The sequence below is a fragment of the Oratosquilla oratoria genome, chromosome 8 (genome assembly GCF_046742065.1).
Source record: "Oratosquilla oratoria isolate Oo_2021 chromosome 8, ASM4674206v1, whole genome shotgun sequence".
NCBI lineage: Eukaryota > Metazoa > Arthropoda > Malacostraca > Stomatopoda > Squillidae > Oratosquilla > Oratosquilla oratoria.
Window position 1 is genome coordinate 76,159,535 of NC_134784.1, and position 17,950 is coordinate 76,177,484.

Genomic DNA, 17,950 nt, shown 5'->3' on the forward strand with positions numbered 1-17,950 from the left:
ATTGCAGAGAAAACTTTGTATTTTATGTTATGTTACTGAATCTTTGGATTTGTCTTCTAGTTGCTGTCTGAGCTGAGTGTTTATGTTTTTTTTTTATCTGTGTCTTAGAAATTGTGTGATCAAGATACTGAGTTGTGCTTTAGTTGTGTTGTTTCCCCATTTTTCTTTTCTACTGGTTAATACAGGGTCCTATATTAGAGCTTTGTTTTTCTTATCCACATCGTAGTTTGGAATTTGTTGACACTAGATTTTGCATAATCCCCCCCCCCATTTTTTTTAAGTATATTCATTATCTGGGAATGAGGTATGGGTGATGAATTCAAGATAGAGATTGTGTAAAGGTGGTCAAAATATGGTGGTTGAGCACTATGGAATTATGAAATATGAAAAAATAAGGAATGATAGGGTTTGTGAATTGACAAAGATGGGATTGGGAGTTATAAATCAGGCCAGCCTAATGTGATTTGGTCATATGAGAATGGATGGGACTTATGACAGCTACATGCATATGGTGGTGTGACAAGATGGACAACTAAGCTGGCCATTCTCAAACCAGTCAACCCCAGCATCTCCATCAGGAGGTCAATTCCTAAGGGAATGAGATTTGGTCTCAGAACTGGGCCCAAGATCTTTCTCCATCAACTTCTGCTGTATTTCTTACATTTTTCCATACATGGATACCTGACAACTGGCAACTGCTCCCCTCTACAACTTTCAGCCAGGGAGAGTCCTACACTGATGTAACACTTGCAGCAATCACATTTATTCTCAGAGAGCTCTTTGGGAAATTCTAAGGACTGTTGCCAGCCAGTGAGGGGCTGCAGTTTTTCCACTCGGTGAAACTCAAGGCAATGATTGGTTGATTGAAGAGAATGGATGAATTAGGCTATCTATAAAGGATTCTTGAATTGATGGTGCTGGGAATGTGAACAAGGGTTAGACCAATGGAGAGTTGGACAGATGTGGGAAGAGAAGCTTTAAGAGTTCATTGTCAGGATACTGAACAAGTGAAAATATATAGGGTCCAGAGTGACTTGGAGAAGAATGTACAGACTGAGGTGATGATCAGTTCAGTTAGGAGGGTGCATTAGTGATGAATTGGCAGTATTGCTGGGGGGAAGAAATGGGGTGCAGTTTTCACATGATTCAAGTGGGAATGAATGAAAGGGAGAATTGTGATATGAGTGGAAGTGGTGTGAAGATGTTTCTCTAATGCCTAGTGACCTCACTTTGTGGGTAACAGCAGTGAAGCATAAAAAAATAGATAATTGAGGGTAACATTTCTTTTGAATAAAAGGGGGCCAATAGAATTGAGAAATAGGTAGATTTTATCAATGAAATAGGTATGTGCATGCATAGATAAAGATCACATCTCTGTGGACAAAATTCTATTCACACCCAAGATTTTGGACAACAGTCATTTTAGGAGGACAGAGAGATCTGTGACCATTGCCAGTCTTTATGGGGATGTGTGTTTCCCATATAGTGAAACTTGAGGCAACAGTGATTAATCAGATGATAAAAACCCCAATGAGTAATTCTGGAATGGTAGATTTTTAAAGTAGATGTGTCTCTTGACTTGGTTACATATGAAGAGAACTTTACAATCTTCACTGAGTGACCTATAAACCCAATGGTCAAGGCCAAGTTCCTCAGGGCTGCAAGAGAGATCCCAAGCAATGGATTGATTGATTGATTGAGGTATCATGGAACATAAGAGAGAGAGGAGTTTGAATGTATTTACCTAGTTGTAGTGCCTGAGAAGTATGAGAGGGGTTATAAGGCTGGATAGTGAGAAATGAGGTGAGAAGGAGAATAGGGCTGGAAAGGGAGTTGGGAGATAGGGTTGATGAAAGAGTTTTGGGATGGTTTGGACACATGGAAAGAATGAGTGAAAAAAGATTAGTAAAAGAGGTCTAGATTGCAGAGGTGGATGGAGTGAATGCTCTCATCATACTTATCTGACATTTCATCTCAAACACATTCAAACTCCTTCTCTCTTCCTCTCTTATGTTCCATGTTTCTGCCCTGTACAGTGTTGCTGTCACAATCACTTCTTCATATAATCTCTTCTTGGCATCCATTCCCAAATGTCTATTTCTCATTATACATTTTAATCCCCCAAGGCATTTACTCACTTCTCTCAATCTACATTCTACCTCCACCCCCACTCCTCCCTTTCCCACCACATTTGCACCCAAGTATCTAAAACTGTCCACTTCCTCTAGTCTCTCTCCCTTAATACTCTCTTCCAGCCTGCCACTCTCTCCCCTTGTACATCTCATCACCTTGCTTTTACCCACATTTATCTTCAACTTCCCCCTTTCACACACCTTCTCAAACTCTGTCACTAACTTCCTCAATCCCTCCTCTGATCCTGCTACAGGTGCAGAGTCGTCAGCAAGCACAATTGCCTTATCTCCCACTTTTCTCTATTTTCTTTAATCATCTCCAACCCCCGACCCACTATCCTTGCATTTACCTCTCGCACCACCCTATCCATGCATAAATTGAACAGCCAGGGTGACATAACACATCCCTGACAAAGTCCCACCTTTACCTCAAACCACTCACTCTCTCCATTTCTAATTCTAACACAAGTTCTACTACTCTCGTAAAAACTTTTGACTGCTTTTAACAGCTTTCCTCCTATCTCATATATCTTCAAAACCTCCCACAGTGCCTTCCTGTCCACCCTGTCATAAGCCTTTTCCAGATCCATCAAAGCCCAAAAGTGAACTGCTTAAATGAGAAGGAAAAGGAGGAGTACAAGAAGAAGCTGAGAGAGGAGTGGGAGGGAGTGAAGGATGGGAGGAAATAGAAGGAAGAGTAGCGAGTGGTGGGATGAGGAAACAAAGAAGGTTGTAGAAGAGAAGAAGCGAGCTTTCACAGATTGGTTACAAAATAGGACGAAATCCCTTTGGGCTGCATCAAAATTTTCTCACACATACTACCTCACCACCGATTCCACCCCATGCATCACATCATCATCCATATACAACCATTCTCCATTCACCCCTGTCCTCTGTCCTTTCCCGTACTTCCTCAACAGACATTACCCACTTCCCCAAAGCCCCTTTTACCCCATCCATCCATCTCATCCTAGGTTGCCCCTCATGTTCACACTGTCCACATCTTTTACTAGTCTTCACTCATTCTTTCCATGCATCCAAACCATCCCAATACTCTTTCATCTACCCTATCTCCCAACTCCCTTACCACCCCTGTTCTCCTACTCACCTCCTCATTTATCACTTTATCCAGCCTAGGTACCCCTATCATACTTCTCAGACACCTCATCTTAAACTCATTCAAACCCCTTAGATCTCTTCCTCTCTTATGTTCCATGTTTCTGCCCCATACAGTGCTGTCGGCACAATCACTTTCATAAAACCTCCTCTTAGCATCCATTCCCAAATGTCTATTTCTCATTACACTTTTTAATCCACCAAGGCATTTACTCACTTCTCTCTATCTACATTCTACCTCCACCTCCACTCCTCCCTTTCCTACCACATTTGCACCCAAGTATCTAAAACTATCCACTTCCTCCAGTCTCTCTCCCTTGATACTTACTTCCAGATCACTGCCACTTTCACCCCTTGCACATCTCATCACCTTACTTTTACCCACATTTATCTTCAACTTCCTTCTTTCACACACTCCCAAACTCTGTCACTTCCTCAATCCCTCCTCTGATCCTGCCACAAGCGCAGTGTCGTCCGCAAACAACAGCTGGCTCACCTCCCACTTTTCTCCATTTTCTTTAACCATCTCCAATCCCTGACCCACCACCCTTGCATTTACCTCTCACCACCCCATCCATGTATAAGTTGAACAGCCAGGGTGACATAACACATCCCTGATGAAGTCCCACCTTTACCTCAAACCACTCACTCTCCATTTCTAATCCTGACGCATGCTCTACTACTCTTGTAAAAACTCTTGACTGCTCCTAAAAGCTTTTTTCCTATCCCATATATCTGCAATACCTCCTAAAGTGCCTTCCTGTCTACACTGTCATAAGCCTTTTCCAGATCCATAAAAGCCCCAAAAACATCCTTACCTTTTCCTATAGCTTTCTCACACATCTGTCTTATCACAAAAATCTGATCTACACAACCTCTACCTGTCCTAAATCCACACTGTTCCTCACCAATTACTCCCTCTGTTCCTCTCCAAATCCTCTCAATCAAGATCCTCCCATAAGCCTTCCCAACTACACTTAACAAGCTAATCCCTCTGAAACTACCACACACACACTTGTCCCCATTTCCCTTGTAAAGAAGAACTATACAGGCACTCCTCCAGTCCTTTGGGAACCCTCTCTCCAGCAAACTTTAAATAACCTCACCATCCAGTCCACCATCACTGTACCTCCTTTTTCCGACATTCTGCATGGCATCCATCCAGACCAGGTGCCTTACCTGCTCTCATCATCTTAACAACTGCCTTCCTTATTTCTCCTCCATTTTCCTCATTCATCATGGTCATTTTCTTAGCACTTCCCACTGCAGGTGGCAGTACTCTTTTTCCCACCACAGGGTTTGCCAAAACAAGAAAATAAATATTCAGAGAAATGATATGGGACAGTACTAAGAGTTGGGGGTCTTTATTTGGAGGGACCAGTGATGGATACCTGCATATGATTCTGCAAGATGGACAGTAAAGCTGAAACATTTCCAAAATAGTCCATTCCCTCTCCTTCAACAGTAGATGCAGCCCTGAGGGACTGACCCTCCATCTCCAGCCTGAGCCCAAGATCTCATTCTAACAACTTCAGCTGTATTCCCTACACTTTTTTACACATGGAGAGCTGACAACCAATAACTGCTCCCCTTCCCTTACCACCTTCAGCCAATGATATAAAAAAAAAGCCCCACACTAATACAACACAATTAACAGGGAAGTTTCTTCAGATAAAGATATTTGGGAGGCCCAAGGATCAATGGCAGCTTAGTGGGGGTGGATGGAGTGAATGGAAGGGGTGAGGATATTCCTTGCCCATGTCTCCACTTAGTAAGTGATGGTTAATTAATGCATTTACTTGCTGATGTGTTTCAGTATGATACTAGAAAGATACTTGCAATATTTGTGAAATTTCAGCAAAATAAGTGTGTTATTAGAAAAGAGGCTCCCTTGTATGAAGGTGATTTATATATTATGTGGTATACCAAAAATGAGGTAGTGTTATAGGATATTCAGTCAGTTGTTCCCTAAAATTTCACAAGTGGAAAACCTACAGCCCCACAGTGACTGGTAATGCTCCTTGTAACCTCTCACAGATTTCTCTGTGTTGTATCATTGTGGGACTGTTTTTGTGTCACTGGCTGAAAGTTGTAGGGAGGGGAGAGCAGTTACCAGCTGTCAGCTCTCTATTTATGAAAAAGTAAAATAAATACAGCTGAAGTTAATAGAGAAAGATCTTGGGCCCAGTCCAGAGACCTGAGTGTGAGCCCCTTTGGGCTGCACCTCCTGATAGAGGTGAAGGGGGTTGACAGGTTTTGAAAATGGGCAACATTGCTGTCCATCTTACAGGACTACCACATGGAGGTGGCCATCATTGGTTCCTGTTTTGGAGTATTAATTCTGAAGTTTTAATTGTATGTTGACAGTGGTCAGAGAAAACTCAAGGATGACTATTTTGTTATATTATGATTCATTTTTTGCAACCATCAGAGAGTTAAAGCATGTTTAAGTCTACATTCCATGATTTAAATGTCCAATGCAAAAGCTTACAGTTTGCTTGTCACACCTGCCATATATATTGCTAGTTTTGGAGTGTGGGCTGCATGTTGTTGTGGCAAAGTAGCATGCAGTTAATACTTTAGGGTCTGTATGGGGCGCCCCTACGGACCAGAGCCACACATAATTTTGTCTGTGGTAGAGGAGGACTCTGCTCACAGGGAAATGATGGCACTTATTATACTGCCACTGTCCCTCCGTTATGCTGTCCCCCAACCCCTTGTTGCTGCCCTGTACCATTTCTCTGAATATTCATTTCCTTGTTTCCTGTACCCTGCAGTGGGGGAAAAGAATGCTGCCAGCAAGTATTCCCACTTGGATCGTAAGAGGCGAGAAAAATGGGACAGGGATTGGGACCAGGCATCCTTCTCCCTGTAGCCCTACAGAGGACATTCCTAAAAAAGTAAAGGCATAAGAGGGTCTAGGAGTTTTCCAAACAGTACCCAAAGGTTTGGGTCTTTTAATGTGCGTGGATGTGGTACAGATGAGAATAAAAGGGAAGAGATAGGTAGTATGTTTGTGAGAAGAAAGATGGATGTGTTGGCTTTGAGTGAAACTAAGATGAGAGGGAGGGGCGAGTGTGAGTTTAGGAGTATAGTTGGGAGGTTCTCAGGAGTTAAGAGAGGGCGAGGGAGAGAAGGGGTGGCTATACTAGTAAATGAAGAGATAGGTAAACATGTAGTGGAGTGGAAGGAGGTTTCTTTAAGGTTGATGTGGATGAAGGTGAAACTGGGAAAGGAGGTGTGGGTTTTTGTAAGTGCATATGGGCCTGGTGGTGAGAAGAGTGTAGAAGAAAGGGAGGCTTTTTGGATAGATTTAAATGAGTGCATAGAGGGATTAGGAAGGAATGTCAAAGGAGACCTTAATGCTAGGGTAGGAAATGAACCAATAGACAGAGTGGTTGGGAAGTGTGGAGTTCCAGGAAAGAATCATAGTGGAGAGTTGATGGTGGAGATGTGTCTAGAGAGTTGATGATAGCAAATACAGTGTTTAGGAAGTCAAGCATAAGTACACATGTGAGAGGGTGGTGGATGAAAGGGTGGTAGTGTTAATGGACTATGTAGTGGTACATAGGAGTATAATAGGAAGAGTTAAGGATGTACATGTTCTAAGGGGAGAGAGTGGGGGAATGTCAGATAATTTTTTGGTGGAAGGTAAGCTGAGAGTGGAGGATAGATGGAGAAAGAGGAAAAGGACAAAAGGTAGAGAGGTGCTTAGAGTGAACTCTTTAAATGAAAAGGAAAAGGAGAAGGAGTACAAGAAGCAGCTGAAAGAGGGGTGGAAGGTAGTGAAGGATAGAGTAGAACTAGGAGTGGAGGAGGAATGGGGATGGTTCAAGGAGGGAGTCACAAGGTGTGCAAAGATGGTGTGTGGTACAAGAACGATGGGAGGAAATAGAAAGAAGGGTAGTGAGTGGTGTGATGAGGAAACAAGAAGGTTGTAGAAGAGAATAAGCAAGCTTTCATAGATTGGTTACAAAATAGGACGACGGAGTCATATGAGTGATACAAAGAAAAGGGAAGAGAAGTAAAGCAAAAGGTAAAGGAGGCAAAGAGGAGAGCAAATTTGAAATGGGTGAGAGTATGACAGAAAATCTTGAAAGTAATAAAAAGATGTTTTGGAAAGAAATTAAGAGTGAAAGAGGAGGCAAATCAAGTAGAGAAGAAAAGGTAAAAGGTGCAGATGGGAGATGATAATGAAAGAGAAGGCAGTAAGAGTAAGATGGGCAGAGTATTTTAGGGAGTTGCTAATTATGAAGGAGGATAGGGAGGGAAAGGTAGTTGCAGTGGGAAGTGCTAAGAAAATGACTTTAATGAGTGAGGAAAATGGAGGAGAGAGCAGGTAAGGCACCTGGTCTGGATGGATGTCATGCAGAATGTCAGAAAAAAGGAGGTACAGTGATGGTGGACTGGCTGGTGAGGTTATTTAATGTTTGTTTGAAAGAGGGTAGAGTGCTGGAGGACTGGAGGAGTGCCTGTATAGTTCCACTTTACAAAGGAAAAGGGGGTAAGTGTGAGTGTAGTAGTTTCAGAGGGATTAGCTTGTTAAGTGTAGTTGGGAAGGCTTATGGGAAGATCTTGATTGAGAGGATTAGGAGAGGAACAGAGTGGATTTAGGACAGGTAGAGGTTGTGTAGATCAGATTTTTGTGGTAAGACAGATATGTAAGAAAGCTATAGGAAAAGGTAAGGATGTTTTTTGTTTTTTATGGATCTGGAAAAGGCGTATGACTGGGTAGACAGGAAGGCTCTGTGGGAGGTTTTACAGATATACGGGATAGGAAGAGAGCTGTTAAGAGCAGTCAAGAATTTTTATGAGTTATAGCGTGTGTCAGGATTAGAAATGGAGAGAGTGAGTGGTTCGAGGTAAAGGCTGGGACTTCATCAGGGATGTGTTATGTCACCCTGGCTGTTCAACTTATACATGGTCGGGCTGGTGCAAGAGGTAAATGCAAGGGTAGTGGGTCAGGGATTGGAGATGGTTAAAGAAAATGGAGAAAAGTGGGAGATAAGCCATCTGTTGTTTGCGGACGACACTGCACTTGTAGCAGGATCAGAGGAGGGATTGAGGAAGTTAGTGACAGAGTTTTGGAAAGTGTGTGAAAGAAGGAAGTTGAAGATAAATGTGGGTAAAAGTAAGGTGATGAGATGTACAAGGGGTGAAAGTGGCAGCAGATTGGAAGTGAGCATTAAGGGAGAGAGACTGGAGGAAGTGGACAGTTTTAGATACTTGGGTGCGAATGTGGTAGGAAAGGAAGGAGTGGGGGTGGAGGTAGAATGTAGATTGAGAGAAGCGAGTAAGTGCCTTGGTGGATTAAAGAGTGTAATGAGAAATAGACATTTGGGAATGGATGCTAAGAGGAGATTGTATGAAGAAGTGATTGTGCCAACAGCACTGTATGGGGCAGAAACATGGAACATAAGAGAGGAAGAGAGGAGTTTGAATGTGTTTGAGATGAGGTGTCTGAAAAGTATGATAGGCTGGATAGAGTGATAAATGAGGAGGTGAGGAGGAGAAAGGGGGTGGTAAGGGAGTTGGGAGATAGGGTGGATGAAAGTATTGGGATGGTTTGGATACATGGAAAGAATGAGTGAAGAAAGACTAGTAAAAGAGGTGTGGAAGGCAGAAGTGGAGGAAGTGAACATGAGGGAGTGACTAGGATGAGATGGATGGATGGCGTAAAAGGGGCTTTGGGGAAGAGGGGAATGTCTGTTGAGGAAGGACAGGAGAGGATAGAAGACGGGTGAATGGAGAATGGTTGTATATGGATGATATTGTGATGCATGAGGTGGAATGGGTGGGGGATGGGGGGTGAGGTAGTATGTGTGAGAAAAATTTGATGCAGCCCTAAGGGATTTCTCCCTGTCTTCTTTTCTGCATGGGGGGGGGGGCAAAGAGGGAGGGTCACTGATTTAATGAAGCAACCTTGCTGTGGATATGCTGTGTTTTGTGACACTGCTTCTGACCCAGAGCAGTGGACAAGATGCAGGGATGACCTGTCATCCAGGAGGTGCCAAGATAAGAGGGAGGGTAGAGGGTGGAGGGGAGTGGAGTGTATTAGGGATGGAATGAGGGGAATGGTTTTATGCCTTTGTTTTTTGGCTACCTCCCTTGTAAGGGGGAAAAAGATTTTGGTATATGTATGTATCTTTTAGCTTATAAAAGAAACTTGAAATAGGATGATAATGGCGACTCATGCTGATGATAATCATTGTTGCTGTGTGGCTGACTCACATTACCACCATCTGTTATAGTGCTTTGAAAACTCCTAGTCATGCTCATGATTCATTGTTTTTTGTGTATTTGGTATTTTTTGCAGTAAGAACATCTTTGCATAATACATAATGTTGTAACAAATAAATGTGATAGTTTTCTTAATATTCCCTTATGAAAGGGAAGTTGTTATGTATCTTGGTTATACATGCCATCTGATATGGTAACCTTGAAAGAGCTGTAATAAAAATTATGTTAAACAAGAAGGAAAAGGTTAATGTTTTGGATTAGCTTATCTGGCATGTGGCCTGTGGTAAAGGGAAATTTATGTGGAAGTAGTGAAATAATTGTGAGGCAGCAAGGCATTATCTTGAAGATGTTCTCAAATCACAGTAGTAAGACTGAAATTGAAATCCTTTTGATGCTTAGTGTTGTATACTAATTTTAATTTTCATGTTTTAACAGTCGTTAAACTATAAAATTGTAGGATAATTTAGAATGTTATCTGTTACAAGATGACTTGGGGAAAGGAGGGGTGACCTATATGAATATGGTCAGTGCATTTAACATGTAAACATTGTGAGTGGTGTGATTCACTAATTATGTATGTTATGTCTAGAACAAAATATTTTAAAGAACTCATGAATCCACACCTTCAGCATCTGTCCTCTTCTCACTTGGGTATCTATTGCATTATTCTTGGGCATTAATATAACCTTTTATATCATTCCATTTTCATGACTGAACTCTAAGAAAATTACCTTTTCTACATAATCTGCTTTTGGCTCTAAAATGAATTTCAGTTATTCAGTATTGCACCATTGCTCTCACTCCCTTTTCTATTATGATATTGAAAAGAGGTGACAGCATACCTTGTCTTAACCCACTAATGAAGTTGAAATAATGGATGATCATCTGTTATTCTAACTGCACATTTGCTGTCTACATAGCTGGCTTTAATTAGATTAATAAGCTTTGCTTGAATGTCATAACTGCCACATTGACTTGCTTCATTGATTGTCAGTGTGCACTGTCACATGTGTGCTTAAAATCTGCAAACAGTTGAAATGAATCTTATTGTACTCCTAGTTTGTCCCTTTACCTCTGAAATCAGAGAATATCTGTCAGTACTTTATACATATGCACAAACTAATAACTAATTTTTTTTAAATTTCTGCTTTGAGCCTTTCTTATGAATGGGTATATTGATTGCATTTTGCCACCGTTCAGGGATCCCCTCCTGCAGCCACACCTCTTGGATCAACTTCCAGATCTCCCTTTCTAGAGGAGGGCCTCCCTACTTCAGTAACTCTACAGGTATATTATCACATGCTGAGAATTTTTCAATTTTTTTATTCAATACTTTGATTTCTCTCTACTCTTCTTTGATGGTGAGGCCTGTGGCAAGAAACTGTGCCTTCAAGTAATGACACAGAGGTGATGGAAGGAGGATGGAGTTCTGAGGCAAGGCACAGTGCTCTAGGAGAGAAAGTGTCCTTTAATCCACCATCCAGAATGGCTTACAAGTTCCCTCCCTCCCTTCTTCGCCCTCATGCCCAGAGGTGCAAACTGATACCTGGTTTCCAGAGGAGGCTTAGTGTTCACCATCCATTCAGAACACTCCAACTTCCTTCCATCCTTCTTTTTGCAAGCTACACCATTCAAACAATCTCAGGCTCTTACACATGCCCAAAATGCATGAGACCTGTCACATATGCATATTCATCTTTCTGTTGTAAGAATAAGAATTACCATTCTTGGGTTTACTTAGATTGTACCATGCTTACAAACAAAAACCAATATGTAAAAAATTAGACACAGTCAAAAGCATCACACAGAAAACAAATACAACTTGAGTGTATCAGAAGTGGTTAAACTAGCAAACAGTGAGAAATTCAGACATACAGTGATCTCTCTTTTTACATGGTTAATGGGGACCAGAACCTCCCGCGAAAGGTGAAAAACCGCAAAGTAGGATTTGCCCCCCTTTAGGAATTCTTCGTGTATGTACATGTGGGTACCAGAATGTTTGTTTAGAATATGTAAACAGTATTTATACTTTACATATTTGAGACAAAGATTACAGCACTACACGTATTTACTTAAATTGTTAATTATAAAACCTTATACAGTAATTAATATTCATCAACATTGCTTTCTGAGAGAGGTGAAGAGGCTTGTGTTAGTGGTGGAGGAGAGGCTCTCACTTGACTCATAGAGGCTTTAGGTTCACTCAGAGACTCTTCTGCTGGAGGTGCTGACGGTGTAGCTGGGGAAAAACATGGTGATGGGTAGTTGTTGTCTTTGTTTTTTCTTTTGCTTCAAAATTCCCCTGTACAAGGACATAACCCCGTCAACACGATTGCTAAACTCGACAGCTCGAACCATAGTGTCGTCAATGTCTTGTGCAAATTGTTGCTTTGCCCTTGCCATGTTGCACAATTGTTGCAGGTTCTCCAGGGTAAGGCCATGCTTTTCAGTTTCTTCCTCGTCTTCCTCTTCATTTTCTTCCTCAGTTGCAGACTTTGTCATCTCAAGGAGGTCTTCATCTGTTAGTGGGTTCGAGTGGCAATTCATAAGGGCGCTGACATCTTCTTCTGTCATGTTGACAAATCCTTCATCCCTTATGATGCAAGCCAGCCTCACTGCCTTCTCCACCGCTGAGTGTTGAGCTTCATCAGGAGTGAAGCCTGGATAGTCGTGCACCACGTTCGGCCATAATTTCTTCCACCTAGAATTTATGGTCTCACTTTTCATGTCCTTTAATGCTTGCTGGATATTAGACAAACATGAGGCAATGTCATAACTACACCAGTATGCTTTCAAGGTGAATTCTTCATTGTCGTCGTCAACTGCCGAGATGAGGCCTTCCATCGTGGAGTGAGTTTAGTGTGCCTTAAAGGCACAAATGACATCTTGATCGATCGGCTGAATTAGAGATGTGGTGTTTGGGGGGAGCACAAACTCTATCTGCACCCCGTCATATTGCAGGTCCGTTGCATAGCCTCTTGCACAGTCCATCAGGAGAAGGACCTTAAAGGGGAGGGCCTTTTCAGCCAGATACAGCTTCATTTGGGGAATGAAGCAATGGAGGAACCATTCGAGGGTCAGAGCTTTCTATATCCAGGCCTTGGAATTGTGCATCCAGTACATGGGCAGCAGAGCCTTAATTTTGTTTTTTAATGCCCAGGGATTTTTGGCCTCATAAATAAGGCCTGGCTGAAGCATAAAACCTGCAGCATTGCTACACATGATGACAGTCACACGGTCCTTGTGGCACTTGAAGCCTGGCCTCTTCACTTCGTCCTTGAAGAGGAATGTACATGAAGGGATCCTCTTCCAAAAAAGGCCTGTTTCATCCATGTTAAAAACTTGCTCAGGGAGGTAGCCTCCCTCACTGATGAGGTTAGGAAACTCTTCCTCCACGTAACGACGAGCAGTATCGTTGTCAGCAGAGGAAGCCTCACCATACAGAGACATGCTTCTTAGGCCGCATCTTTTTTTAAAAAAATTTTAACCAGCCTTTGCTGGCTGAAAATCCTCGTCCTTGAGGAGGTGAATCATTCCTGGGAGCGCTAGTTGGCTTGAGGTTCGTCAGGTTCATCAGCACCTTCTTCAGCCTCTTCATTGTCGTCATCGGGCAAGATTTGATCATAGGGAGCTTTGGCCTTTGTCCTGATCATATTAGTGTCCAAACTTACTGTCTTTTCCTTGCAATCAGCATTCCACAATGCCAATGCAGTTTCCATTTTCACAATTCTCTTATTATGCGGAGTTACCACACGTTTCGCTTCCTTATTGAAGGTTATTGAAGGAGTTTTGCAGATGTTTGCTTCCTCTTTCTTGATGTACCACACTGTAGATTCATTCACGCCATAATGGAGTGCCACAGATGCACAACTTCTGGCCTCTTTGATCATATCTAAAAGTTTCACTTTTTCGCTGATGGTCATCATCATCTTCTTCCTCATGGGCGCCCCGAAGGAAGCTTTCGCAGGGGTACAGCGCTTAGGCGGCATTGTAAGGGCTTAACTAATCAAAAAAAGTTATCGCTTAAACAAAAAAAGTTATTGCAAACACAACACTAAGATACAGTTTGCGAGACAGTCAACAACGTGGACGAGACTGGCGAGCAGGGTTGCCGCGTTTTCTACACCGTGTAGAATGGGAGAGTGTTGTTATACTGAGGAATACATTTTCCTTGGGCATGTGCAGACTTTCATGGCAAGATATACTTGTCAAACTTTGACAAAATGTTGGTTCTAGTTTTTTTTTTTATACATTCTTAAATTATAAGGCCCTCATGCCGTAACATATTCAGTAAAATATAAAAATTCTTTTTTGTATTACCATTGCACAAAGCTGAAACTTTAGCTTAGAATTTTTTTCTACACCGAAAAAATGCATCTTTTAGGGAACAATATTTTATAAGTAACATAATTACCAATAAAAGTCATATATTTTGATGTACCATTTATTATTTGATAACTAGTTATATGATTTTTAAACAACAGCTTGAGTTTTTAAATGTTTTGAACAGCCCGCTGATATGTAGAAAAAAATTCCTTGCGCAGTTGCCACATACTGCTATTTTTCTACGTTTTGGTACAAAATTCTACAAAACGGCAGCCCTGCTGGCGAGACACAACAAGGGAAGATGCTGGGTGAGCCAATCAGCTCATGGGATAAATCCACTCGTGCTCTCATTGGTTGATGTTGCGCCAGGAACCAATCAAGCACCTTGTATGAGTGCCCATGGCATGCACAGTACAGTACAGTACAGGCATGTACAAAGTCTCTTGAGTCAACTCATCTCTTTGTTTGGCATGCAGGGAAACCTCTCTCACACATCAACATGAAACAACGCATCTTTCCGTAATATGGCTGCCGATATGCCTGTATTTTTTAATTTTTAATTTTATGATGACTTTTTTTGCATGAATATTTTGGAAAAACCCACGAAGCACTGAAGCCGCGAAACATGAAGCGCGAAGTGGCGAGGGAACACTGTATGTGGATTAAAAAGGAAATGAGTGATGAGGAAAAGAGAAAGACAAGGCTCTCAGAATTGAAGCCAGTGATAGAAATGAGAAAAGAACGGCGACGGGATTTTATTTTATTTATTTATTTGTTTATTTATTTATTCTTTATTTTATTTTTTATTTATTTACTTTTTTTAGAGTATTGGATCTGAGACTGAAAAAATGGTACATCAGGAAAATGGAAACTTAAATAAAAAAAGAGAAGAAAATATGAAACTAAAAGTGGCATACACAAATATCGATGGTATGATCTCTGGAATTAATGAATTAAACAACTATCTGGAAATAGAGAAACCTGACATGGGAATTGTGTATTTACCTAGTTGTATTATACAGGAAGGGCAGCTATGCTTGTGGTGACCCGTTTTTGTGTAGACAAAACTGAAAAGCCCTCTAACAACAAGTATGGTGGGACAAGGTCTATACAACCATAGGGCGAAAAATAGAACAGATAAACAGGGAAGAGGAGTCATGATATTGACCAAAAAGAGTTCAAATGTGACAAAGATAAATGAAGGCAAATGTAATGTGGAATAAATTATGATCAAAGTTGTAAATAAAAATATGAAAAGTAGAAAATTTGTAGTAGTATATGTGCCACCAAAAACACTGGCTTGGTCTGATAGTGATCATTCTAAATTACTGAAGACACAATGAATGTTCTAAATGAGTTACTGAAAGAGGGTGGTAACGTAGTAATTATGGGTGAATTTAACGCAAAGGGCATAATCTGGGAAGAAATGATAGTAAAAGGGGGAGAATAACTTTGGAGCAACAATCTGCTGGATATGACCATCGAATATACCTTAACACAGTGGGTTAAGGAAAATACTAGATATAGAAACACTGAGGAACTGTCGAAACTAGACTAAGTATTCACTTCTGAACCTAATATTGTGAACAAAATGTAGTATAAGACACCAATTGGGAAGAATGACCACATACTAATAGAGTTTGAATTAAAAGAACAAAACGATGTGAGGAGGAATGGAAAACATAGAGAAGGAAGATTAATGTACAACAAAATGGATTTTGTAAAACTAAGAAAAAAATTCCAAAACACAAACTGGTATAAATTTTCCAAAGGAAACAAAGATGGAAGACAAATGGAACATATTCAAAGAAAAGTACAAGGAAGAAATTGATGAATATGTACCAAAGAAGAAGCATAAAGAGTTTTAAATAAAGTGTTGGTATAACAAAAGGTGCATTGAGGCTAAAGACAGAAAAGATAAAGCCTGGAAAAGATGGAAAAAAGACAAAAAACATCCAAATGGCAAACATATATAAAACTTAGGAACAAATATGTGAATATACACAGGAAAGAAAAAAGAAACTATGAGAAATATAGACAAATTTAAAGATCAACCTAAACTCTTTTACAGATATGTAAATTATAAATTAAAAGACAAACACAAAATTGTAAAACTGCATGACGGAGATAAAGAAATAACATAGAAATGGCTGAAGTTATGATCAGACATTTCTGGACTGTTTTTACAATTGAGAGCTCACAAATTTGGGATGATGGACAACGAGAAAGATCCCCTAAAATGAAAGAAATAAAGGTAACACAGGATGAAATAAGAGACCAAATAAAGAACCTAGATGTTAGAGTGTATAGATGAATTAATGGACAAATTATACAAGATAATAGACTTCTCACTCAAAGAAGGAAAGGCACCGCAAGATTAGAAAGATACAAACATCATACCAAAATCATCATACCAAAATATGGGAATGGAGTCAGAGGTGTGAAATGAACTACATTAAGAAATTTAGTATAATGGAATTTGGAAAAAGCAAAAATAGAATATTGGGTCATTATAAAATTGGTACCAAGGAAGTCAAAAAAATTGACTCAGAAAGGGACCTGGGAGTGATTATCTCAAGTGACTTGACACCTGATAAACATGTTGATAAATTAGTTGGTGAGACTTTTAACTTATTAAGATCAATGAAAGTGGCCTTCGACTACATGGATGAAGAAATGGTAAAGAAAATAGTGGTTGTACTGATAAGACCTAAATTGGAATATGCTGCAACACTATGGGCATCTAGCACAAAGAAGAACGTATGAAAATTAGAAAGAATCCAAAGAGCAGCGACAAAAATGGCACCTACTTTGTCAAATCTGACTTACGAACAAAGATTGGATACATTACATCTATCAACACTGGAAGAGAGAAGAGAAAGAGGTGATTTGCTGACCATTTACAGAATTATGAAAGGGATGGAAGTTCTTGATAGAGACAACTTATTAAAATGGGACAGAAGAGAAACAAGAGGACATGAGAAGAAGTTAAAGAAGGACGGTTACAGAAGAGATTTGAAAAAGAATAGCTTCCCACATACAGTGATTGATGTCTGGAACAAACTAAATGGAGAAACAGTGAGTGCCAAAACTATACAAGATTTTAAGAACAAACTGGATATGGAGAGATACAAAAATGGGTCACTACAAGCATAGCTCTCATCCTGTAAAATACAACTAGGTGCAACTACGGAAATACACACACACACACAGAAATGGATTTCAAGTGGGAGAAAAATGAGAGTGGTACTTAGAGACAAAAATTCGAACTGGGAAGATGTGAAGAGTGGCATCCCGCAAGGCTCTGTATTGGCTCCTTTAATGTTTGCCATATATATAAATGATATGGATGAGGGGGTGAATTGTTACATGAACTTCTTTGCTGATGATGCCAAATTACTCAAGAGACTAAGCACAGAAGAAGATTGCAGATTGCTACAAGAAGACCTGGACAAAATATGGGAATGGAGTCAGATGTGAAATAAATTTTAACATTAAGAAATGTAGGGTAATGGAATTTGTAAAAAGCAAAAATAGAATATCGGGTCAATATAGAATTGGAAACAAGGAAGTCAAAAAAGTCGATTCAGAAATTAACCTGGGAGTGATTATCTCAAGTGACTTGACACCTGATAAACATATCAATAGATTATTTGGAGAGACTTTTAACTTATTAAGATCAATGAAAGTGGCCTTCTACTACATAGAGGAAGAAATGGTAAAGAAAATAGTGGTTACACTAATAAGACCTAGAGTATGTTGCAACACTGGGCACCTAGCACAAAAAAAAACATAAGAAAATTAGAAAGAATTCAAAGAGCAGTGACAAAAATGGCACCAACACTATCAAATTTGACATACGAATAAAGATTGGATAAATTACATCTATCAACACTGGAAGAGAGAAGAGAAAGAGGTGATTTGTTGACCATCTGTTGAATTATGAAAGGGGTGGAAGTTCTTGATAGAGAGGACTTATTAAAATGGGACAGTAGAGAAACAAGAAGACACGAAAAGAAGCTAAAGAAGGACAGTTACAGAAGAGATTTGAATAAGAATAGCTTTCCACATAGAGTGATTGATGTCTGGAACAAACTAAATGGAGAAACAATGAGTGCCAAAACTATACAAGATTT

At 40.3% G+C, this 17,950-nt stretch overlaps 1 protein-coding gene across 3 annotated transcripts in view; it reads left to right on the forward strand.

Annotated features, from left to right (window-relative positions):
• Tip60 (Histone acetyltransferase Tip60) overlaps positions 1–17,950 on the forward strand; it is a 60,363-nt gene that overhangs the window by 12,038 nt on the left and 30,375 nt on the right. The window contains exons 5-6 of one of the 3 annotated variants that reach the window (XM_076189467.1): positions 6,026–6,148; positions 10,689–10,775. The exons of 1 other annotated variant lie outside the window; for it this stretch is intronic. In XM_076189467.1, coding sequence (XP_076045582.1) covers positions 6,026–6,148; positions 10,689–10,775 — 210 coding nt within the window. The remainder of the gene's footprint in view (positions 1–6,025; positions 6,149–10,688; positions 10,776–17,950) is intronic. One more of the 3 variants, XM_076189468.1, reaches the window with a different exon arrangement.